General features: G+C 35.7%; 1 protein-coding gene across 2 annotated transcripts in view; it reads left to right on the top strand.

Moving 5' to 3' along the window:
* Positions 1-26,893, top strand: part of pbx1b (pre-B-cell leukemia homeobox 1b) — a 103,713-nt gene that overhangs the window by 56,264 nt on the left and 20,556 nt on the right. For both annotated transcript variants that reach the window (XM_067373036.1, XM_067373037.1), the window contains exon 3: positions 20,932-21,176. In XM_067373036.1, coding sequence (XP_067229137.1) covers positions 20,932-21,176 — 245 coding nt within the window. The remainder of the gene's footprint in view (positions 1-20,931; positions 21,177-26,893) is intronic.

The following is a 26,893-nucleotide window of genomic DNA, read 5'->3' as shown; positions in this document are numbered from 1 at the left end:
TTTTGGGGTTTTCGTTTTACTCCTGCCATGTCAGAGGCATTTTATTGTCATAGTTGCTCCACTGAGTACTTAAGGCCTAGGCTTAAAATACACTTTCTCAAAAAAGATAGTAATTAAAATGCTTGTGCTCATGTGGGCCACATGGAATGAATTTGTTGTCTTGATTTCTTTCTAAGAACTGTTTTCACTGTTTTAAAAAGGCTTACTGCCAGAGCAGTCTTATGTTTTAATGTAATTTTAAGTGTTACAGTGATATTTACAGTGGTTAATAAGGTGTTTTGACCATAATCCGTAACCGTGGTTTAATTGAATGTGGCTTATTGAATGTTGGACATAAAATTAATGTTTACTAGGTTAAAAGAACTAAGTAATGGATAAATAATGTAATAACCATTTGAACGTCCTATTAGAGCAACAAGATTCTGGATAAACTGAGAATCACCGTTTTTTGTTTCAAACAGATCACAATTCTCCCACAATTCTGAACAGACAACTAAACAAAATAACATGTAATTTACTAAAGGTTCTGACAAAATGTTAATTGCTGCACTCTATTTAAAAATGTTTCATTGATTTGAATGAATTAGCCTATATATATATATATATATATATATATATATATATATATATATATATATAAATAATGATTCAATGACTCACTCACAAAGACTTCATTTGTAGTGATTTGTAGTGAGCAAGAGATTTGTTATGACTTCATTCATAACAAATCTCTTGAATGAATGATTCAATGACACTTACACAGTCACTTGTCACCACCTACTGCCATAATGATCGATATAATCTTTATTTGAAGCACCAAGTTACTTTTAAAAGGTTATTAGCTCTATTTTGATCGCTTCCGTAGACATCAGTGTTTATATCTGAACTATAAACTTTTATCCCATTACATCTGTGATGATTTGAATTGAGACAGAAATAATGAAACTGTGTTGTCTGTGAAGCTGCTTAATACCTATTCATGATAAATGCTTTCTATGTGTCAGATCTGAATGTCCCGCTATGATTTTGTCAAAAGTTTAATTGACACAGGAATGTTGTCATTTAGGAATAAGATCTTGTTGGTGTTTGAATTAAGATTGCGATCTTTTAACGATTAATCGTGCAGCTATACAGCCTATTCAATCTTCCTTCATGACGTTGTTTCATGAGACCATATTTTGCATACATTTCTCTATCCTCTTTTCATGTGAGGTGTTTAAATCCTGTAAATGTTGTGTCGGAGGAGGCCGCTGCCGTCCCACAAGCCTTGTGTGATGTTTTAATGAGAATTTGAAGCTGGTAGCGCTGAGCGCTCTGCTGCGTTTCCTTAAACTGCCAAGTAAGAGCCCCATTAATAATGCAGCTCATTAAAGTGTGTAATTAATCGGGAGCGGTGTAACGGGGAGAGCAGGGGCCGCTCAGGGAGCCGCAGCGCTCCCGCAGAGAGAGAGGCTGCAGCGCCACACGCCTCCGACTGATGCATTATTTATGTGCCAGAAAAGAGGAGCCAGACTCAAATGAAATGAGATAGATTTGCTCGGCCTCCGTCACTGCTGGCATGCTCCGAGACTTCTGCTGGCGTTACGACCCATCCGGAATGCTGCGTGCATGCGTGCGTGTGTGTGTGTGTGCTTTGTACAATAAATATTGAAGGCTGGCTTCCATTCTGCAGCCTCTGTGTTGGACTGGAAAGGTCAGTGTCTTGGCTGGTGAGTCTTTTGTTCTTGAGTTGTGAAATCGCAGCAGGTGATTTTGACAGATGCATATAGCCCTGTGCGGTCTGTTTTATTTTGAGCCAAATTCCGTGATTTCCGTTTTATTTTTCTTTCGCAATTTATAGCTTTAGTTGCAATCATATGTAGTAATTTAAAATACATTAACGGTCATATTTACAGTTCTGTGTGACTTACATCATAAAGTGATTTTGTAGGATTTCTAATCAGGCTCTAAATTGTGTGCCATTTAAAAGAAACTGATTCAACAATTCACTTTCCACCATCACATCAATTCCTATGGACAACATCAAGTAGAGCTGAACGATTAATCATGAAAAGATCACGTTCTCGATTCAAACACCCATGCAATCTCATTCCTAAATGACAGCGATTCTCCAGTGTCTATTAAACCTTTGACAAAATCACAGAGGAACATTCAAATCTGCATTCGTGCTGCCATTGACCCAGAGAGAGCAGTTATTATGTATAAAACAGCTTAACCAACTGTGGATTTAACCACAAAGTATCATTATTTCTGTGTTGTTTCATCATTGGATGAATCAGCGTTTTTGAACAAATCTCTTGAATGAATGATTCGATGACATATTCAGTGATTCAATGAATATACAGTCACTTGTCGCCACCTACTGGCGCAATCAATACAATCTTTATTTGAAGCGTAAGTTACATTCAAAAGGTGATTCGCTTCTGTAGACATCAGTGTTTATATCTGAACTATAAACATTTATCCCAGGACTTCAAACTACTGGGATAAAAGTTTATAGTTTCGATATAAAATGTCTACAGAAGCGATCAAAATAGAGTGAATCACCTTTTGAAAGTAAATTGGCCACAAGTTACTGTTAAAAATGTATTTGTCTGTGAATCATTATTTCAAGAGATTCATTCAACAATGCTGATTCATCCAGTAATGAAACAAGTGAAGTATTTATGAGTGAGTCATTGAATCATTCATTGAATCAAACACATTTTTTAAATAATTATTTCAGATTAATTAAACTTTTTAAATAAACTGCAGGAATTAACAATTTGTCAGAACCTCTAGTAAATTACATGTTATTATCGTGAATCATGTTATTATCATATAATTAGAATCGTGATCTCTATTTGAAAGAAAGAAATTGTGATTCTCAATTTATCCAGAGTCATACAGCTCTAACATCACGTCACAGGCTATTTTGTGTTCTCTATTCAGTTTCTCTCATAAATACACATAACAGCCGACTTTAGAGTGTGTTGCCATGTCTTGTTGTTTATTCTTCACTTGAAAACCATCATTGTTCAATTTGGCCAGTTTTTGAAGTGGACTGGACTCCTGTAATTACACTTAGAGGGATTAAAAGTGGAAATCATCCACACATCTTTCCAGACCACAGAGCGTGAGATGAGCAGTGCATCATGGGTAAGACGTTCTCACTTTGTGAACAGGTTCAGCTTCTCCCCAATGCAGTGGTCCGTCTCAAACACGCCTCCTTCTGAGCTGCTCTCCGTCCCCCCAGTGCTTCACATGTGCTGCTGTAATTTACTGCGACTTGGCTAATCAGAGTAATTATGGCTTAATTATGGTTAATCACTTTTACATAAACTTGTTGGCTGAGAGAATGATGCTTTATGAAATGTGCCACACATGCGCACGCTTGACAAAGTGGCTGAGACACTGAATTCCTCATGCATTTCTCTCTCACCAACATCCTGAACTCAATGTTTACTTGAGACTGTGCTTCAGTTCAGCTTACACAACTGTTTTTCATCCCGGTTATGCACTCGTTTACTTCAGCTGTTTACATTTTACACCTAATGTATTCCTGTATTGTCTAAATAGAGGTTATCAGGTTATTATAGTGTTTTTTTCCCTTCCAATATTAAAATACTTTCTTGTACTAGTTTATTCAGGCAAAAAAAAAAAAAAAAAAAATCTAATTGTGTATTGTTTGGTAAAAACTGTAAATTGTAATTTAAATTGCTTTTTTTGTTGTTTTTTAAAGCTCTAGATTTGCTGTGCTTGGGCTGCACAATTTGGCCAAAAATGTTGTGATTATATATGAATATGACTATAAAATAATACTAATTATTATTGTTGTTATTAATTTTATAATAGTTATTCAAAGTAAAATTATTAAACAAAACTATTACTATTTAACCGTAACAAAAAAAAAAAACAGAGTAAGAAAATAATGTAATACTAATTTTATTTTACTGTACAGCTCTGAAATTTTAATATTAAAGGTGTTGTAAAATTGACATTTTACAAGATGTTATATAAGTTTATAGAGTCCCCAGAATGTGTCTGTGACGTTTCAGCACAAAATACTCCATAGATTTTTTTTTATTATACTATGTTTTAACTGCCTATATTGGGGTGGCATTAAAAATGCTCTGATTTGGTGTGTTTACACCTTTAAATGCTCGTGCTCCCCACCCCCAAGCTCACGACTCCAATAAACATTGCATAAACAATACTGAAGTTCACAATATAATTCTAAAAATGGATCTTTACAAACTGTTCGTGATGCAGCATATCAGATCATGTAAGTATGGCATGTATTTTGTGGTTGTTTGCTAACATTTGATTCTGAATGAGTTTGATAGTGCTGCCCGACAGCTAACATGGCTAAAGCTACACACAGTTGGAGAAACTCGATAAGAATGCAGGTGCGTTTATGAATTATACAGACTACAAGCTTTTTCGGGTTAAAAAATGAAAATAACGACATGGCTCTGGTCTCCGTGAATACAGTAAGAAACGATGGTAACTTTAACCACATTTAACAGTACATTAGCAACATGCTAATGAAACATTTAGAAAGACAGTTTACCAATATCACTAAATATATCATGGATCATGAACATTATTATGGATCCATCTGCCATTTTCGCTATTGTCTTTGCTTGCATGCTTCACAATACCTGCAGAGTGTCTGATGATTCAGCTGTGCACAGATCCAGATGTTAATACTGCCTTGTCTAATGCCTTGAACATGGGCTGTCATATACAAAAGTTGGGGGCGTACATATTAATAATCCCGACTGTTGTGTCACAGTCTGTGTTATGTTGAGATTCAACTGTTTTTCCGTTGTGTTTTTCACGCACAAGATTTACATATGAAGTAGAAAGCAATGGTGTTTGAGACTCACTGTATGTCATTTCCATGTACAGAACTCTTATTATTCAACTATGCCAAGGTAAATTCAATTTTCAAATCTATAACACCTTTAATATTTATGGTTGTCTTAATTTATTTTCAAACGTTAAACCATCAAGCTTTTATTTTAGACAAAATCCACAGGGAGCCTTTGCAATTTAATAAAGCCATATCTCAATTTCAGTATATTCCAATTAATCTTGCAGCCCTACTGTAGAATCAACTATAAATAATCTGCTGGTAGTTTGACTTCCTCAAGAGTAAACACTTGTACACACAACATAGAAAGTATCTGGTTACAACCCAGAACACCCTAGCAAGTGTATAGCAACACCTGGAGTTTCCCTGGAGTTACGTGAGGTTAAGTGCTTTGCTTTAAAGGCGTTAAAGAGGATCTTTTCGTCAACTGAGAAACCAAAGACTGTGAGTTTTTGAAATGAGCGCATGCGTAAGAAAAACCCCCCTCCTTCACAGCTCATTTCAAGGGAACGCCTCCCAAAACTCGTGCACGAGTATTGGAACAAAAGTGTTTACCACCGGCATTTGCTGTGTCGTGTTAGTGGATTCATTATGTCGGACTCACCGCAGGTAACTCATAATCTGCAGTTGTTACTCCTGTCTGCTGACAAAAACATTGCATGCGGCGCCTGTAGAGTGTGGAAAGTTACTGGAGCTTGCAGCCGTGCACGTCTCGCACAAGGAACGTCATGGCAGTGATTGACAAGCCAGAGGGCCAATCGTTTACGCGATGATCGCGTAAACGATTGGCTGATGTTTTTAAGGCCCTACCTCGTACACAGATGATGTATATTAATATTATTCCTTTCAGTTCACCTAATAAATAGTCTTTTATCAGTTAGTAAAGACATTTTCAAGTAATATTGCAAAAATTTATACAACAAAACATCCTATTTAGCACCTTTAATGTCAACATGGTGTTTTTAAACTCAACAAGTTCATGGAGCTGTAAATCTTGTATTTGAAACCAGGATCTTTAACCACTGCACCACCACTATTTATGAATCAGGGATTGACAGTTTGTGTCGGTGACCCATGTGTAACGGAACTGACTCACTCTGATGGGGGAAATGAGTGCCGTGTCATTGGTCACCCTGCCCTCTGTGGCTCTTTTGGAGACTGACGTGTTCTCTGGCGTCCCACAGGAATGACTTTAATAAAGAGCTGCAGGGCAGGTTTTAATGACACGCTTGTCTCGGGCCGTTCGGCCCCTTGGGGAGTGCTGAGAAATGGACGCTTGATCCAGTCTGAGGGGGGACTGGGCTCTTCATACAGCTCAGATTTATATTTTGGCCAGCACTTCACAGATATTTAAATGTGTACACTTGCAATTCACATAGGGATGTGTATCTGATCTGTATTGGCCGATATTTTAGTTTTTTTGTTGTTGTTGTTGTTTTTTTTTTGTGACATATACCCAAATATTCTTCATACAGTGGACTACCAGTAAAATTGATACAAAATTTGGAACCACAAATTGTTCAGACACTTTGATTTTTTAACTCTGAGATCTTGTCATATTTTTTTACCATTTTTTTTTTATTATTATTATAGTGAACAAACTGAATAGATGAATGAAATGTTTAATTTTTGACCTTGTGGGGACTTTTTTTTTTTTTTTTTTTGTTCACTTTGAGGAAACAATATGTATATACATTTCTGTATTTCTACTAAACAGTTATTCATAATTTCTATTGTGCATTAAAATGTTTAGATGCCTGATATTACTTTTAAATATATAATTTTCTGTAAAATTCAACGTTGCATCTTTCATAATCTATTTTCTTGGTAAATTTTTTAATTATTGTTTTATTTATTTTTACTCATTTATTTTCATTTTAAATTATTATTATTATTATTATTATTATTATTATTATTCTTATTAAGTAGATTATTTAGTTAATTATTAGGCCAATATTCCATGTTGGTAATTTGTTTTTTTGTAATTATTGGAATAGGTCAATTTATAAATTATTATTATTATTATTATTATTATTATTATTAAATGGGTTATTTCGTTAATTATTGGGCCAATATTCCGTGTAGATAATATAAGGGTTTTTTCTTTTTAGTAATCTGTTTTTTAGGTCAATGTTTTCATTTTTAAAATGGATTTATATTTATTTTTAAATTATTATTATTATTATTATTATTATTATTAAATTGATTATTTAGTTAATTATTAGGTCAGTATTCCATGCAGATAAAAAATAAATTAGTGTTTCTGTAGTAAAGAGCTATTCATATTTTGCATTAAAATGCTTAGATGAATTATATTACTTTTAAATATTTTATTTTATCATAAAACTCTAGATTGCATCTTTAGTAATCTAGTGTTCATTAATATATAGTGTCTTTAGTAATAGTGTTGTGGATTGTTGTCAGGTTGTTGCTATGTGGTTTCTAAAGTCTTTTGAGTTGTTGTAGCATGTTGCTATGCAGTTGCTAGGGTGTTCAGGGTGGTTGCCAAGTGATTGCCTAAGGGTGCATCTCAATCAGCTTCATAATTCAGTATTCAGGGCAGTGACCAGGGAGTCTACCATTTTAAAATCCTTCCAGTGCACTGAAACATTCGCTCCCTGAAAAATCCCACAGTGCACCCCTAAACCAGGGAGCATCGATGGAGTTAGGGAGAAATTACAGAAATTACATCACATTTCTGAAGCACAAAACATGACATGCACGAGCCAACTAAATAAATATAATGACACGGAATAGAAGGTTTGAAAAGACAAGCCGTTTAAAAAATATGTATATATGTACTGTTAGCATAAACACACATCACATAAAGTTATAATTATATTAGTATTTATAGTTAATATTCAGCTTAAATGTTGTAAGGATATATAACAAGAATGTTTCTTTTTTAGTTTACATATACAAACATTTGCAACAGTCTAGAAATTATACAGCTATAATTTAAATCTATAAGTATTGTCTTCATGAGCTCTCTCAAACTGACCCCAGGCCAGCAGTTATGGCTAATCCCTGATGTTAGTGCCTCATTTTATTCCCATTCAGAGCTCGAGGCTTTCTTTACTATAAACACTGAGCCTATAAAAGTAGTTCCGCATTGAAAGTGTGTCCTGCCTCATCCTGATGTAAACTCCTCCAGCTCTGCTCATGCATGTCGACCGACCGCAGCCCTGATTAGCTGCAGCTCATAGATCACATACATTTAGTAGATCTAGAGGAATATGTCTGGCCCGAGGCACAGGATGCTTTGAAATGAGGAACGCTATTTTCCTAATGAATGACTTCACTCTCTCTCCATCTCGATGTCTATCTGTCTCTATCTCTGGTTTCCAGCTCAGGCTGTGTCATTACCAGCTAGCCTCGGGCCTGGCCGGCCTCTAATGATTATAATTACCATTATTAGAGTCGACTCTAGAGGTGCCTGCATGGGCCAGACGCAGAGCCACGTCTCGTGCTGGTCCACTGGGCTGGGGCTGCTGGTCTTGGGCTGTAGGGATGCGTCTCTTCAGGACACACACACGCAGCTCCTGTCAGCTCCGTTTAAGCGCTGTGTCACACCTGCACATGTACGCTGGGGTTTATTCTTTTAATTGACTTTCTAATTTGTGATTTCATTTTGTTTTTGACTGATTAATTACCCTCATGGCACCTTTTCCTATGTCCTCTGAGATCCGTCCTGTGCAAAAAAAAAAGAAAAAAAGAGAGTTGTTTTGTGCATTTAATATCACAATCTGTTAATGAGTTGATTATATGCAAAGCGATATATCAGAAAGGCCAATTAAGTAAGATTTAAAAAAAAAGATAAAAATATCTGAAAATGTAATAAATGTATATATTTTTTATTCTGGCATGATTTTATAACATTGTATATCAACATAGTGCAAATGGTATTTAAAATTAAGTGTAGAAGTCATTGCTTTGTTATAAGAAAGAATGTCCGGAAAAAAGAATTTCATTTTTGTCATTCGGAGTAACCAATATAAAGGGACCATTTTGGATCAAGTCATGCGATCAATATCATGTGATAGGATGTGACATCATTCAGATACCTGCAAAGGACCACATGGTTGTGAAGCAAAGCTACTAACTTTCTCTTAGCTACTTGAAAAATTAATGTTTCAGTCACTCATATGCATTTCCCGAAACATCAGGTCATTCGGTACAACTGCTATAAAACTTGGAAAATGTAATATTGTAATATTTTAAAAACGTGTGCTAAATATAAAATGTTTGATTGTCTTTTTGCTAGCTAGCTATCTAACTAGCTAGCTAGCTAGCTAGATATCAGCCTGTTAGCACTGTTTGAAAATAGCGTCATTTGGTATAGCCAAAAGTGTCATTCGGTTAAACCGAAATTTTGGTTAAACTGAATTTTCTGACTTTTTTGGTGACAAATTTTGTCCATCTTGGGAAAAAAAAATGACAAAAACAGTGTTAACCGATTAAAAAAACACATAATCTCATTGTTAACACTTCATAAAACTTCAAAATTATTTCAATCTCCATTAGGGTTTTTTACACTTTTAAAAACCTCAACAATGACCCATATACAGTACAGTATATACACACACAAACACATTACATTATATAACACTGAAGTATGTTTTGAAGGCTTTATCTACTTAGAGTGATTCTGTTTTGTTTTTTTTTGATGCCTTGTAGACACTTTCCCAGCATTCTTACTGTCTAGGTTTGTGACAGCGGTGGCCTGGTTTAACAGATCGAGTCCTGTCGCACCCTTCCCGGTGTGTGTAGTTTTTCTTTCCGTCCCGTTACACTTGTGACTGTATAATGAATAATGCCGGCACTGAATTAGCATGTAGCTGTCGTCTTGACTCTGGTGCCTGCGTTGTGACGGGACCACCGCTGCACGCGCTGCCGTCGACCCGCCCTGATTTATCAAGTGCTGCAGCCACACTCGACTGTGCCACTGAATCACCAACAACAAACAGGGCCAGAGCTGTCAGCGTCAATCTGAGCCCACGCCTTCAACACAACCCACTAGAAAGGGTTAATCAGGCAAAGCCAATCCAACAAATGCAACCCTTGTGTTTAGATTCTCACAGTGAAAGATTGTTTGGAATTTCATAAGTCAATACTACAGTGGCCGAGAGAGCTCAATGCACTGCAAATGAAGAAAACACATGCAAATAGAAGAAAACATCTTCATCAGTTTGACAACACGTGCTGCAAAAGTTCACAACACACCCAAATACAGAAAAGCACTGCAAAAGCTCTCAACACAACCAAATACAAAAACGCACTGCAAAAGTTCACAACCAAATACAGAAACGCTCTGCAAAAGTTCACAACACAACCAAATACAGAAACGCATTGCAAATGTTCACAACACACCCAAATACAGAAACACGCTTTAAAGGTTCACAACGCAACCAAATACAAAAACGCACTGCAAAAGTTCACAACACAACGAAATACAGAAACGCTCTGCAAAAGTTCAAAACACAACTAAATACAGAAACGCGCGGCAAATGTTCACAACACAACCAAATACAAAAACGCGCTTCAAAAGTTCACAACTAAATACAAAAACGCTCTGCAAAAGTTCACAACACAACTAAATACAAAAACGCGCTGCAAAAGTACACAACTAAATACAAAAACGCGCTGCAAAAGTACACAATGCAGCCAAATACAAAAATGCTCTGCAAAAATTCACAACACAACCAAAAACAGAAACGCTCTGCAAAAGTTCAAAACCAAATACAGAAACGCTCTGCAAAATTTCACAATGCAACCAAATTTTTAAAAACATTATTCATCAATGACCCATATAGAAGACCATATACAAGTGGTTTGGTGTGTTGCTTACATATGTTATGGTAAAATATGTTTCTGTCATGATGTTTTTGTGCTCTTTTATTTAGATTAGAGGAGGCAAGACATCAATTGTCCTTTATCCCTCCCAGAATATAGAAGTAGCAGCAGTATGTGTCTTTGTCCATGTGAAACAAAGCAGATGCAGCATTATCCACACAAATGCCCGGGACTGACAGCAGACCTAAACATCATTCGTTCAACATCAGCATCTCACTCCTATCTGAGAATCTCCATGACAACCAGCCATGCAAACCGCCTCTGTTGACACGCCTGCATACATTCGCAGAGGATTACGTGTTCTTCCGGCTATTGACAGCCATGTGTTATCCACGGCTAATCAGACGGGATAAGAAATGTGAACTGCCATTCTGTTCAGAGCTGAATTATTTCTGGAGGAAACTGATCTGCCGTCAGACCACTGGCATGGATATGGATATAATCTCATGCATTTCTTACTCCAATTTGAAAGAAAATAAGTATATGCCATAAATGTGTTTCAGTGATAAGACAAAAACAGTGTTTTGTTCTGTAGTGTTGTGTTCTGTTCCAATCTGTCCATCTAGCTGTTTTTTTTTTCTACTAATTGTTTAGACACCTACAGACTAGTTAATTTTTGAAAGTAATGTAGTTTTGCACATTCCTCCAAACTCCAACATTGGAGGGACAATTTTAGACAATTTTTATTTTGTAGAGTTTCAGAAAATGGCAAGCCGTAAGTGTGAACTACTGGCTGTTAAAACAGCCTATTTAATTTTGAGGGTCAGAGGGTTGGAAATTGTTTGGATAAAACTAAAGTATGTCTGTTCTGAAAGCTTGTTTCCAGAAGGTAGTTGCGATTTTTTTTTTTTTTTTTTTTTTTTTTTTTTTTTAAATCTCACAATTCTGACTTTATTTCTTGCAGTTGTAAGTTTATATCTCTTATAAGTTTGGACTCTTTCTCTCAGAATTGCAAGTTTATAGGCCTATTTCACAATTCAGACTTTATAACTCGTAATTGCAAATTTATATATCACAATTGCAAGAAATAAAGTCAGAATTTCAAGTTTATATTTAACAATTGTGAGAAATAAAGTCAGATCTGTATTTCTCGCAATTGTGAGATATAGGGCCCTATAACAATCTAAACGCATGGTGTAAAGTGCATGGTGCTGGTGCACTTAGGGCATACCTGTCCCATTCCCTTTAAAAGCCAGTTGCGCTTGCACTATGGCGGATTTGCTGTTTACATTGAGGAATTTGCAATTTGGAATTTGACTCCAGAGAAATTCCAGAGAGGAATCCTTTTATTTTTAGTATTTAAAAATGTTTGTGTCCTGCTGCGTGTCTCTGTGTGTGTAACAAGCAGAGTGTCCATGGGTGAACAGATGGCCGTGAGTGCATTTGCTATTTAAACAACGTGATGCTGGACGTGAAAATGATAACTGCGTCAGGCTGAAACTAGCAAAAAAACACTTGTCGCGCATGGCGTCCCATTGCGCCAGGTGTATGATAGGGCCCATTAACTTGCAATTTACCCTTCGAAAAGACCCGCCCCCCTTAGTTACTGTTGTTTTGTCCGACAAGCCATGGCGCTGTCATGCCACACAGGGTGAAAAATACATAGCGGAGCAAAGAGGACACTGTCAACACGTCGACAGACAAGACAGAGCAGGTTACTTATGATATTAAAATCGTAGCTTTCAAATTGTGTAATTTTTTAAAGAAATTCGAATAAAAACTGTATTGTGGCTCTTTAATGTGTCGTGACCATGGTCGTGACAGATTGCTGTAGCGCCTCAGCTCAAGTGGCTCCTGAACCGATCATCTCTTCCTACTAGTTAATTTGTAACATCAAATAAACATGAATGAACATGAGAAGGAATGTTGTTTCAAACGCCGAAAGACGTCAGTACACACCGTTTTTCAAGTTCAAGTCCAACGAGGTTTATCTTCTAACTCCTGACTGCTTTGTCGGACAAAATCACAGATTCAGCGTTATGATTGGTTAGATCGCTTGTCAATCAAACTCCCAGCGAAGGGTCAGTTGCAAGTTATAAAGTCTGAATTGTGAAGTATAAACTTATGAGGTGTAAACTCACAATTATAATAAAAATAAATCATAATTGCAAGATATAAACACAATTCTGACAAAAAGAATTTTCTTTCTTGTATTTCAAGAGAAAAGTTGCAGGTTTATATCACAGTTGCGAGAAATGCAATTCAGACTGTTTTTTCACAATTATGAGAAGAAAGAAGAAACATTTTTGCAATTGTTTATGTCTCACAATTCTGTGAAGAAAAAAACTGAATTGCGAGTTTCACAATTGCGAGAAATACAGTTCTGACTTTTATTTCTCGCAATTATGAAATGTAAACTCACAATTCTGACTTTTTTCTCCAAATTGTGATATATAAATGTGCAGTTCTGACAAAAAAAAAAATCTCTCTCACAAATGTGAGAAATAAAGTCTGAATTTTGAGTTATAAAAATGTTAGTTCTTGTAATTGCGAGAAATCAAGTCATAATTATAAACTCGGAATTGCAAGTTATAAAGTCCAAATTGCGAGATATAAATGAAATTCTGACAAAAAGTCAATTGTGAGAAAGTGAGAATTGCAAGTTTTACATTCACAATTGAGAGAAAAATCGGAATTGTGAGTTTATATCTCACAATTGCAAGAAATAAAGTCAGAATTGTTAGTTTATATCCTACAATTGCAAGAAAAGTGAACCTCAGCGCTGTTAAATGGGACAGTCTAGATTTTCAAAAAAGTTATATTCAACTTTCTGAAAACAAAACAGGGTTCAAAACTTGACTAAATGTGTTCACCTTGGTCCATTCATGTAAATTATAAATAGTATTAACTATATAAAATCACATCTTAATAAGAAATGTCAACGTTTGAACCGCTTTAAAGTTTTTGTGTGTTGTTAGATATTCGAGTAAGTTGAAACCCAATACAATACAATACATTTAAAAGTATAATCAGGCATGCAACGTATATTATAAAATTATAAAAGTATAATTGGCATGCAATGAATCTTGAAATAGGGTAGGCTGTGAAGGATCCACTCGTTCTATCCTTCGTGGCCTGGGAAACGAAGGACGCATTTGGAGGCAGCATTCAAAGGAGCCTTCGAATTGGGACATCCTTGCATGCAGCCTCTCTACAGCTTTAAGGAGGTGTCTGCTGAACCTACACAATCTCTTTTATTCCTGTTGGACACAATTGACCCTTCGCTGGGAGTTTGATTGACAAGCGATCTAACCAGTCAGAACGCCGCATCCGCCATTTTGTCCGACAAAGCAGCTAGTAGTTAGAAGATTAACCTCGGTGGAGTTAAACGTGAAAAATTGTGTATATTGACGTCTTTCCGCGTTTGAAACAACATTCATTCTCATGTTCATTCATGTTTATTTGATGCTATAAATGGACTAGTAGGAAGAGATGATCGGTTAACAAGCCTCTTGAGCGGAGGCGCTACAGCAATCTGTCACGACCGTGGTCACGACACATTAAAGAGCCACAAAACATTTTTTATTGTTTGAATTTCTTTAATAACTACACAGTTTGAAAGCTGGGACTTTAATATCATAAGTAACCTGCTCTGTCTTGTCTGTTGACGTGTTGTCAGTGTCCTCTTTGCTCTGTGATGTATTTTTCACTGCGTTTAGCGTGACAGCGCCACGGCTTGTCGGACAAAGCAACAGTAACTAAGGGGGGCGGGTCTTTGCGGAGGGTCAATTCAGTCACAAACTGCCATTTGTGTCTTGTGCTTGTTCACTTAAGACAGGCCGCAGTCGCAGGGTTCAGCCGGAGTCATCGCTCCCTCCTTTTATAGAAGTTCAATTAATATTTTAGTATCTGTGGGAGCCGTGGCTTGAAGCAGAACTACTTGATGTGTGGCTAATGGAAAATGCAGAGGACTCCGAGTACTAAACATCCTTCTGTACACGGCTATGCTGGGAAAAAAAGAAAAATACAAGGCTTTTGGAGAGGAGCCACCTTGAGAAAAGGTGCATAAATCCTGCATGTGCCTTTCCTCCAATAACACGACTCGGTTTCTCGGAAATTAAACGTATCGTCTCCGATAAACAAGCCAACGGAGGAAAAAATCCATTTTCTGGTCAGCCTGTGGCCTTGGGTTTTTATTAAATATTGATTTGATTTGTAAAAGGCCACACGCTGTGGGGTTGAGCAAATGTCATGAACTCCCGTTTGTTTTCTTGTGGTTCTAACAATCTGTTGAATTGAACATCGGATGTTTCGGGTTTGTGGCTCAAGTAAAAAACAGCCAATCTCCTTGACCTTCTGAACGCAGATCTGGCAAAGTAAGCCTGATTTTGCTATTTGCAAATATCATTCCTGTTGTGCATGTGGGATATAACTTGCAACAGCTGACTAAACAAGCGCAAGCAGAGTAAATCTTCAGTAATGTCAAGTAAATGTCTAGACTGAGATGTTGGCACGATTAACGATTCACTTGATCTCATCTTAATGAAGGAATTATAGTCAATAGTTTTATGGGATTCATGGAATTTGCTGCTTGTTCCTTTATAAAGGAAGTACATATATAGACTTATACCTTTTAAACACTTCCACTTCAAATTAAGTGTTATAATGCTGTGATTCATCTCAGAGCTGGTTGGTTCTGAATGCAGTGAAACTGATTAGTAAAATGCTTCATAAAGAGATGAAGAAGGCTTGCTAAAGACGATAACAAGGGTAGGGATGTATTTTCTCTGAGGCGCTAAGCTATCTGCTCCTCGCTGCCCTGCTGGAAGGAATCATGCAGCTCCGACACTGGAAAATATTAGCAGGAATCAATTAGCCTGCCATTATGGAGTAAAGTGGCCTTCAGTGAGTCGTGTAATTATGACCCAGAGCCAAGCCGATTCTGCGCATGCAAGACCCTTTTCCCTCATTCCGCTTAATTGTATTTATTTAAGATAATCCATTCAGTGGTTTTAATTATGTGCTCTAGTTTACGAGAGAGATAAATAAATCATCATTTGTCTCGGTGAGACGTGGTCTTGTAGGATATTCCTGCATGCGGTTTTGACTCTTTAGCCAAGTGTCAATTGAAAGTAAGTGCATAAAGGACCGTTATTTAAAGTGTAATTCATCAACGGAAAAGAAATAAAGGAAATAATTAGAAAATGGAGCTCATTTAGAACAGTATTTGGACAAACCCAAACCCCAAATATTAAACTTCAGCACGTAACTTGACCCACACTATTCACGCTATGAATATGTATGACTCTTCAAATCACAAGGCTTGTTGAGGAGAGTTGTTTGGTTATTTTTCTGTGTGATCTGACTTCAGTTGGCAAATTATTATTTTATTTTATTTTATTTTATTTTATTTTATTTTATTTTATTTTATTTTATTTTATTTTATTTTATTTTATTTTATTTTATTTTATTTTTTTGAATCATTTTCTTCAGAAGATATAAAAAAATATTTTATTTTATTTTGTTGTTTTATTATTTTTATTTTATTTTATTACAAGCCTAGAGTCTGAGTAATTTTCCTCAGAAGATATAAACAAATCATTTTAGTTTGTTTAATTTTTAATTTATTTTATTTTATTACAAGCCTTGAGTCTGAATCATTTTCTTCAGAAGATATTAAAAATTAATTTATTTTGTTTTATTACAAGCCTAGAGTCTGACTCATTTTCTTCAAAAGATATAAAAAATATTTTATTTCATTTTATTTTTATTACTAGCCTATAGTCTGAGTCATTTTCCTTAGAACATATAAAAAAAAGTTTTTTATTTTATTTTATTTTATTATAAGCCTAAAATCTAAATAATAATTTTCTTCAGAGGATATTAAAAAATCATTTTATTTTGTTTTATTTTATTTTATTACACGCCTAGAGTCTGACTCATTTTCTTCAGAAGATATAAAAAATTATTTTATTTTATTTTATTATTTTATATTATTAAGCCTAGAGTATTACATCATATGCCACTGTTTCTTTTTTTCATTGCAAAAAATTTGAATTCAATGGAAAATTGAATTTACCTTGGCATAGTTGAATAACAAGAGTTCAGTACATGGAAATGACATACAGTGAGTCTCAAACACCAATGTTTCCTCCTTCTTATATAAATCTGATTAGTTTAAAAGACCTCAGAAGAACAGGCGAATCTCAACATAAAACCGACTGTTACGTAACAGTCGGGATCATTTATATGTACGCCCCCAATATTTGCATATGCCAGCTCATGTTCAAGGCATTACACAAGGGCAGAACGTCTGGATGTGCACAGCTGAATCATCAGACTAGGTAAACAAGCAAGGACAATAGCAAAAAATGGCAGATGGAGCAATAATAACTGACATGATCCATGATATGATATTTTTAGTGATATTTGTAAATTGTCTTTCTAAATGTTTCGTTAGCATGTTGCTTTTAAATGTGGTTAAAGTTACCATCGTTTCTTACTGTATTCACAGAGACAAGACTGTCGTTATATTAATTTTTTAAACACTTGCAGTTTGTATAATTCATAAACACAACTCATTCTTTACAAATCTCTCCAACAGTGTGTAATGTTAGCTTTAGCCACGGAGCACTATCAAACTCATTCTGAATCAAATGTTAACATCCAAATAAATACCATACTTACGCGATTAGACATGCTGCATGACGAACACTTTGTAAAGATCCATTTTGAGGGTTATATTAGCTGTGTGAACTTTGTTTATGCTGTTTAAGGCAGTCGCAAGCTCGGGGCGGGGAGCACGAGAATTTAAAGGGGCTTTGCGCTGAATCGGCACATATTTAATGATGCCCCACAATAGGCAGTTAAAAAAATGAATAAAAAAAAAATCTATGGGGTATTTTGAGCTGAAACTTCACAGACACATTCAGGGGACACCTTAGACTTATATTACATCTTTTGAAAACGCATTCTACGGCACCTTTAACCCATTGAAAATGACAGCGTTTGATTGGTGGGATCGACGCATATCCAGTTTGTGCAGACGGTTGTATGAAGAGCAGCTGTGCTCTCGTTGTTTGGTCTTTTGCTCTGTGTAACAATCAGCTGTCAATGAGGGATGACAGCCGAGCCCAAATGGCGGGATCCTGACGTCCGTCACAGCGTTCCTGACAGATGCTATAGCAGAGCAGGATCTGTGTGTGCTTCTTGGGTGAAACCGCATCAGGAATCAGGAAGTCGAGCATGTGCGAAACAATAAACAGGATCAGGTTCTGCGCTGTCATGTTGCCAGATCGCCACAGACCATTCTGTTACAGCATGCTTGTAAACCTGACTTTTGATTTTATAGTACTTGAAGTATTGCTCAATATGACCTCATGAAACTGCTATGGTTCTCCATAAAGGTTTTCATGCTTGTATATTCAGATAATTTTTTTTCTTTCCATTGACTTTTGATCCCATGCCATTTTTTTTCTTTCAAACGAATATATCGTATTGCGGTTGGCTCTGGGTTTTTCGTTCTGTGTCCATCACTGGCCAAACAGCTTTTGGTTTTAACAGACTGATGGTGGAGATTCATCCAGCCAAGTAAAATAAACACCCGTGAATGTGAAACCGGGACTTGGCAGAGGGAAACCTAATCGTTTTGTGAACGGGGGAATTTTTATGTTCCATTTTCGCTTGACAGTCTAGACGTTTTATAACGTTGGGAGGAATTCTGTTGGCCTTGAGTTTCTGTCAAGACTCCCTTGTGCTCACAGTCTACGTTTTTACTTCTAAAAGTGCCGTAAAACATGTGCTAAACTTGTGTGATAGGTGCATTTGAGTCCTTATTCTCAGTTTTTAGGCAATCAGTTTGTAAAACTTGAGAGTTCTTGCTCAGAGTGACTCAGTACATTAGTAACTTCAGGTTGAACACAATTAGAACATTCACTGTTTGATTTAGTTTAGTGCGTTAAGAGCTCGGGATCCTAAATGTGGTGTTTATGAGTTGTTAACTATATAGGCAAACCATGTTACATTCTGCTATGTGTTTTTTGAGTAATATAGTGTAATTACAGGAGCTGTATCAAATAAGAAACACCTGCTTTGTGGTGTAGTATTGGATTGCTTTTTTAGTAGTGTTTGTGCTCCAGATATGAATAATTCCTCAAATGATGTGTCTTAATCAGAGGTGTGCTTTTACTTTACTAAATGATCAGATTTACAATTTAAACTGACGGATGATAAAAACTTTAAAAACTTACTGTTAACTTGGCATTAGTTTTTCAAAGGTGTCATGCATTATTTTGTCATTTTTTAATTGTTCTATATTATTTAGTTTATTATTTAGAATTTTATTGTTTGTTTTTTTTTTGTTGTTGTTGTATCTCATTCTATTTTGTTATTTAATGTTGTTTTGTTTTATTTTATTTTATTTTATTATGTTTTGTTTTGTTTTGTTTAGTCACATTCAGTTTTATTTATTATTTTATTTTATGTTGTTGTATTTTATTTTGTTTTTTATTTAATGTTATTTTATTTTGTTTTGTTTAATGTTTTTTATTTATTTAATTTTTTATTTTATTATACTATGTTTTGTTTAGTTGCATTCAGTTTTATTTAATGTTATTTTATTTTATTTTGTTATTGTATTTTATTTTGTTTTTTATTTAATGTTATTTTATTTTGTTGTTTTGTTTTATTTTATGCTATTTTGTTATATCTAATGATTTATTTTATGCTATTTTGTTATATCTAATGATTTATTTTATTTTATTTTATTTTATTTATTTTATTTTTGGTCACTCAGACATGTGATGTTAATCCATGTCTATTTTATTTTATTTTATTATATTTTATTTATTTTTTATTTGTGGTCACTCGACACGTGATGCTTAGCCTGTGAGATTTTCCCCATCTGAAGCCATACCACCATTTCAGGTTGGATGAAATATGTTCGTTAATGAAACAGGATGTTTCTCTTGCCCGTGAAGCTCAGCAACACAGAATTGCGCAGTCTGGCTCCCGCTGGGCCCAAGTCGTGAACTCTTGACCTTTCCTGCTTGCGAAACAGTCTTTGCATTTGCATTTTGACTTAAAGAGGAGGTCAGAGTCATGTTCCCCCTCCCGAACCCTCCCGATGGCCATACAGCCGGCCTCTTTCTCACCACCGTGGCGTCCGAAACCAGGGCCGCAGTGGTCTGGGGTTAATGCACCAGTGCACGGGCTTTGTCTCTGGATTAATGAAGTGTTCTCCTCCCCGTTTCCTTTCACTCCCAGACAATGCGCCCCATAATCAGCGTTAATCTTGAAGTCTCAATGTCGTTTTTTTTGCCCATGTGTCAGAACTTGTGAGGAAATTACTACATCTACCTCTGACACGCTAACTGGATGTGACGTTGGATGAGAGAGGAGAATGTCACTGATAATTAAAATGGAAGGAAGATCAAACCTGGCAGCAGGATTGTGTGCCTTTCAGAGGTGAACTGTGAAAGCCTTTTATATTCTACTGTTCAGTCGCTGAATTTATATTGAGATAGAAAACAAGATGTGGCACTGTATTTCTGAAGAATAAAAATAGAGTGAAAACAATATTATGTGATTAGTAATAAAGTTTAAAATCCTACATAATAATGATAATATTGCAGTATTTTATATAATAAAGTATAATAAATAGTATTATATGTATACAGTATTGTATAGTTTTTAATATAATGACATTTATATACATAGTCAATTGAAGTGACAAAAAATATAACAGTTCCTTTATGAAATAGTTTAATTTCGACGCTAATTTCTAAATAGTGTATTTATGAAGTTAATTAATATGATGGAAGAACACTTGATTTCATTAGAGAACTACTTGAGTGTGTGTTTATTTCTTGTGCTTTGTATGTTTAAGTGTGTGTACAGTATATGGTCAAGTGTGCTTTAATACTGAATATCAGATGGTGTCCTGAGTCAATCTGATGTAAAATATAAACACTAAGGCCCTCTAGTGTCAAAGCAGGAGAGCACAGGGATACTCATACTGAGATTTACAGCCACAGAGCATCACCGCTGAGTGGGAAGCTCATGATATGAATTAGATGAAGTTTTATTATATCATCATACAACTTGGCAAAGTCAACTGCAGCCTTGGCCGTTTTTTTGTTTCCAGCCTCAAAGGCAATTTATCAGAAAGAGCAGATTCTCTGTGGATCGATGAGGTCGGACCTGTCGTGTCAGACTCGGTATATTTAAAGTCTCTGGCGTCACGGTTTGAATAAACTTTTCATGTGCTTGTTTTGTTCCAGTGTTGAGTATCCGTGGCGCCCAGGAGGAGGAGCCCCCCGATGCCCAGCTGATGCGACTGGACAACATGCTGCTGGCGGAGGGCGTGTCTGGGCCGGAGAAAGGGGGCGGGTCTGCGGCGGCGGCGGCAGCAGCGGCGGCATCAGGTGGCGTTGGAGCAGATAACTCAGCAGAACACTCAGATTACAGAGCCAAACTCTCCCAGATCCGCCAGATCTACCACACCGAGCTGGAGAAATACGAACAGGTCAGCATACCTGCAAAAGCAAACAGCCAATTTGCCATGCTTAACGTGATAATAAGGTGGTATAATCAAACATACAAAGTAATCAGTGATGCATTCTGAAAGCTTTCTTACACTTTTTGTAGGAGATACATTAAGTTTACAGAAACAACTATAACTGTAGTAACTTGAATGAATGAGAATTTCACAGACATCTTAATCATCTTAGAACATACTCAAAACCAGACCTTTTTCTGACTACTAATGATGAAAAATGAAAGATTTTATTTGGAATAGCATGCACTGATGAATCATGTGCAGTAACACCAGCAACATGTACTGAAGTAAACGGTTTCAATTTTGATTTCATGTTGACTATAATATCTCATAAATTAGATTAGTACAACATCTGTTTGACTGCCATTGTCACACTTTAATGCTGTGTGTGTGTGTGTGTGTGTGTGTGTGTGTGTGTGTGTGTGTGTGTGTGTGTGTGTGTGTGTGTGTGTGTGTGTGTGTGTGTGTGTGTGTGTGTGTGTGTGTGTGTGTGTGTGTGTGTGTGTAGCTCAGCAGGCAGCATTTCCATCCCAAAATCTGTCAGATCACATCATGATGTGAACACTGTGTTTAAGTTGCTGTCGGTGAAGGGAGGGTTACAGCGGGGCTCTGCTGGCAGAAAGCAGGCTCTTCAACCTCAGATGTGATTTCACAGACACCCTCCTGTTTTAATGTTTGAGACGCATCACAAAGGCTGCTACTGACAGCCCAGTGTTCCCACACTCATGGAAAACCAGGAAGTACACGAGATGTTCAAATTGTGATGGAGGTTAATAAATATAGATGAGAATGGAAAAGAATTGAATGATTCTGCTTCTGATTCAGTCTGTTATTTTAGTAGTTTTAAGGATGTACGCTCAAAGCAGCTTTCTTTCCTGAAGAAAAAATATTATTTTTGGTAACATATTTGTATCCACGGCAGGGTTATTATTGTTAACTAAAAGTAAAACTATTAAAACATTTTTGTTAATTGTAATAAAGCTGAAACGTCATGAAAAACTTTCCAAGGCAACATTTCTAACATTTCTAAGCACTAAACTTCAGCTAAAACAGCTGAAATCAAAATAAATTTAACATAAATAGTAATATTTAAATGTATATTTTGAAGCAAAAAAAAAAAAAAAAACTCCATGGGGTTTATAAAGGCCTTCTGAAGCGAAGCGATGGGTTTTTGTAAGAAAAGTATACTTCATTAACTATAATAACTAACTTCCGATAGATGGCCGTATGTATCGTTTTGCGGTAGAGTAATCACTGACCTGACGCATGATGTAAGGACGATCCCGGACGCACAGAGGATAGAGCATAACAAAACACTGGTCACGAATTAGAATTTTCGATTATAAGAGAAGAGGAGCTTGAGTGTGTTGCACAGTCCTGTTTGTTTGAACCGCGGGAGGCATCTAAGCTTACAATACTCCTACATAGGGTTGCAAAGGGGCAGAAAGTTTCCGGAAACTTTCCACGGGAACTTAACCTGGGGAGTTTTGGAAATATTCCAATTTGGAAACTTAACAGTAATTTATGATCCTTGAGAAATCATTCTAATATGCTGATTTGATACTCAGTTATTATCATTGTTGGAAACAGTTGTGCTGCAGAATATTTTTTGGAACCTGTAATGATATTTTCAGGGTTCACTGATTAATAAAAAGTTAAAAAGAACAGAATTTATTCAAAATAGAAATCTTTTCTAACAATATCACTTTAAAATCACTTTTTTTTCCTTGCTGAATAAAAGCATAAATTTCTTTCAAAAAAAAAAGAAAGAAAAAAATTAGTGACCCCAAAATTTTGAACGGTAGTGTATACTGTTACAAAAGATTTCTATTTTAAATAAATGCTGTTCTTTAAATTTTTATTCATCAAAGAATCCTGAAAAAAGTATTACAGGTTATAAAAAATATTAAGCAGCACAACTGTTTCCAACAATGATAATTAACAAATTAGCATGTTAGAATGATTTCTGAAGGATCATGTGACACTGACGATCTCAGAAATAAATTATATTTTTATGTACATCAAAATAGAAAACCATTATTTTAAATTGTAGTTATTTTTCATAATATAACAGTTTTTTCTGTATTTTTTATCAAATATGCATGTTATGGACTGGGGGAATGCACAGCGCATGCAGGGGGTGTGGCCTCAATAGTCTTGCAGGTAGTAGTGTGCTGTGTGAATGTGATTGAGGAATGTGCAAGGTAAAAATTCAACTAAAATTGCATTAAATATGGTTATTTTAACCAAAATTATGCTGCAAGATGTTTTTTTTTTTTTTAACTACATTTAAGTACCCTGTTATAGGCTAACCTGCAATTTCCCTGTTTATTCCCATTATTTCCCGTTAATTCCCATAAATTCCCATGGTAAGTTTTCAGCTTTGAAAATTCCCAGAATCTTGCAACCCTACTTCTACACCTTACGTCATACATTGTGTCAGGGGTTACTCATTTGGCGCAAGTCGACTTGCACAGTATGTGTACGGTCATCTGCTGGAAGCTAGTTATTTGATTTTTTTTTTTTTTTTTTTTGAATATTGAATATATAAATATGGATTTTTTTTTTTTACAAAAACGCATCGCTTCACTTTAAAAGACATTTATTAAACTCCTGGAGTCGTTTGGATTATTTTTATGAAGGATGGATTATTTTTTTGGCCTTCGAAATGTCCCTACTGTCTTCACTACCATCATAAAGTTTAGAAGAGCAAGGATATTTTTAAATATTGTGTTAGTCTGATAGTCTGTTACATGTTTTAGTCAGGCAGATTTCTGAGCCTTTTAACTGATTCATGAAAAAGGACTCATAAGCACCATAGGTTGATGAATCAGACTGCATTGCTCATGCTGTATGTTTGTTGTTGCGTGCAGCAGGAGAGGACAGAGCAACAGAAAGAACGACGCTTCGGCTATTTGTTGTCTTGTTGTATCTTTTCACAGCATCAGAGTCTTTCTGTCTCGTCACATTCGATTCAGACCGCAAGCGCACAACTCTGGGAGAAAACACAGCTCAGCTAAAGCATCATTTCTTTGGTGCTGTAAATTCAGTAGCGGTGCAGAAAATACTGTCAGAGTAGTTTAGTACAGTTCTTCATCTGAACTATAGCACAAATGTTTGTGAAAGCATTAGGTTCTACCAGTGTTGTTTTAGTTGTGTTACATTTTTAGTCATTTTTGAGTTGGCGTTTATTTTTATATTTTTAGTATTTTAGAAGAATGTTTGTAACCAAGCAGATCTCGCCCTCCATTGACTACCATAGTATTTTTTTCCTACTCAATTAGGGGCGAGATCTGCTTAGTTACACACATTCTTCCAAATATTTTCCTTTGCATACAGCAAAACAAAGAAATTTATACAGGTTTGGAACAATTTAAGAGTGAGTAAATGAACAGAATTTCATTTTTGGGTGAACTATCCCTTTAAATGCTCAGAACTTCAATGGTTAAAGCATCACGAGTGTCATTTATGTTTAAATGAGTATCGGTCCCTGCTGTACTGGCTCTCAGCGTGGTCGGATAGTAGATCCATCCGTGATGATGAACGGTCGGGACATAGGAGAGGTGATATACTGAAATGCATTCTGGGACATGGGCCAGGTGTCCTCTGTGTGTTTGTTCACAAAAGGACATTCATAGCTGTCATAGAGAACCACAAACACACACGCAGACCACCCAGCACAAGACCCAAAACGTCCTTCATCATCCGTTCTGTATCTGTTGTTGTGGTCTTCCCATGAGCCCTGGTTCTCCTGACAGGCTCTGCTCTCTTACTCATCTGTTTGTGTCTCTCTGTGAGTAATGAGAATCTTGCGCCAATGAGGCCATTTCAGAATTAAGTCACAATATTGAAAGCGTAACGACTCCGTCACCCTCATATTTATGCGTGATTAATGAACTCTAGAAGGATCTGCTCTGGAGGAATGAGGGCTCAAGAGATGGATGAGTTTGTATGGACATCACTACATTAGACAGCATCCACATTGTCATTCATTCTCTAGCATAATAGTAATCTTCATTTAGGATTTACGTGTGGATCTGGAATATGAATGCAGAGATATTGACATTATGAATAGATATAATTATGTGTATTATTATGGCTGATATTTGCTGATTAAAAACAGCAATATTGTGAAATATTATTACAATTTCAAATAAATGTTTTCTATGTGAATATATTGAAAAATGTAATTTATTCCTGTGATGCAAAGCTGAATTTTCAGCATCATTACTCCAGTCTTCATTGTCACATGATCCTTCAGAAATCATTATAATATGCTAATTTGCCGTTCAAGAAACATTTCTGATTATTATCAATGTTGAAAACCGCTTTTATTTGAAATGGGAATATTTTGTAACATTTTAAATGCCTATGTTTTCACTTGATCAATTTAATGTGTCCTTGGTGAATAAAAGTATTAGTTCATTTAAAAATCTTACTGATCCTAAACTTTTAAACTGTAACCTAGAAAAGATGGATTACTGTTTATTTACTTTTGTTACCAGGCATAGAACGTTTGAAGATTTTAAAATAAGCTAAATAAAATGTATATTTATAAAGTTAATCAAGGATGTTTTTAACCTTCATCTGCTCTGACCATTGGAATGAAACAGACTTTTGCTTCTGTATGTAAATGAGCTGTGTTGTGATTGGCTGACTAATTGACTTGTAAAATGAGTAACAAAAAGTTACTGCCGTAAAGGTTGCCTAATACTGAATTGTTGTTGATATGTAAATGTGGACGCTCATATATTAATGAGCTCACAGATGTGATGTCATAACATTTATAATTACTGAATGAGTCTGTTTTGTAGCTTAGTTTCAATAAATATCCTAACTGTTCTCAGTTGTAGCTCGGTATTTGTGATCTGCTTTTCACCCATCTAAGTTAACCAAGTTTAGTGTTTTGTGCTTCCCTCAAATTTAAAATATATTATTATACATATATAATATTGTCCAAATTTGTATGGTCATTAAATACAAATATCCCTTTTCGCCATATATATATATATATATATATATATATATATATATATATATATATATATATATATATATAATATAATATATAATATATAATATATATATATACCCGATTCCCAAAAAAATGGGACACTGTACAAATTGTGAATAAAAACTGAATGCAATGATGTGGAAGTTTCAAATTTCAATATTTTATTCAGAATACAACATAGATGACACATCAAATGTTTAAACTGAAAAAAATTATAATTTTAAGGGACAAATAAGTTGATTTTAAGTTTCATGGCATCATTTGACTGCGGGCTGGCCATTTTAATACCTGGATCCTTCTTACGCAGCCATGATGTTGTAATTAATGCAGTATGTGGTCTGGCATTGTCATGTTGGAAAATGCAAGGTCTTCCCTGAAAGAGGCGATGTCTGGAAGGGAGCATATGTTGTTCTAGAACTTGGATATACCTTTCAGCATTGATGGTGCCTTTCCAGATGTGTTAGGAGCCCATGCCACACGCACTCATGCAACCCCATACCATCAGAGATGCAGGCTTCTGAACTGAGCGCTGATAACAACTTGGGTTGTCCTTGTCCTCTTTAGTCCGGATGACACGGCATCTCAGTTTTCCAAAAAGAACTTCAAATTTTGATTCGTCTGACAACAGAACAGTTTTCCACTTTGCCACAGTCCATTTTAAATGAGCCTT

The sequence above is a fragment of the Chanodichthys erythropterus genome, chromosome 21 (genome assembly GCF_024489055.1).
Source record: "Chanodichthys erythropterus isolate Z2021 chromosome 21, ASM2448905v1, whole genome shotgun sequence".
Taxonomy (NCBI): Eukaryota; Metazoa; Chordata; class Actinopteri; order Cypriniformes; family Xenocyprididae; genus Chanodichthys; species Chanodichthys erythropterus.
This window is presented reverse-complemented; position numbering and strand designations above follow the sequence as displayed.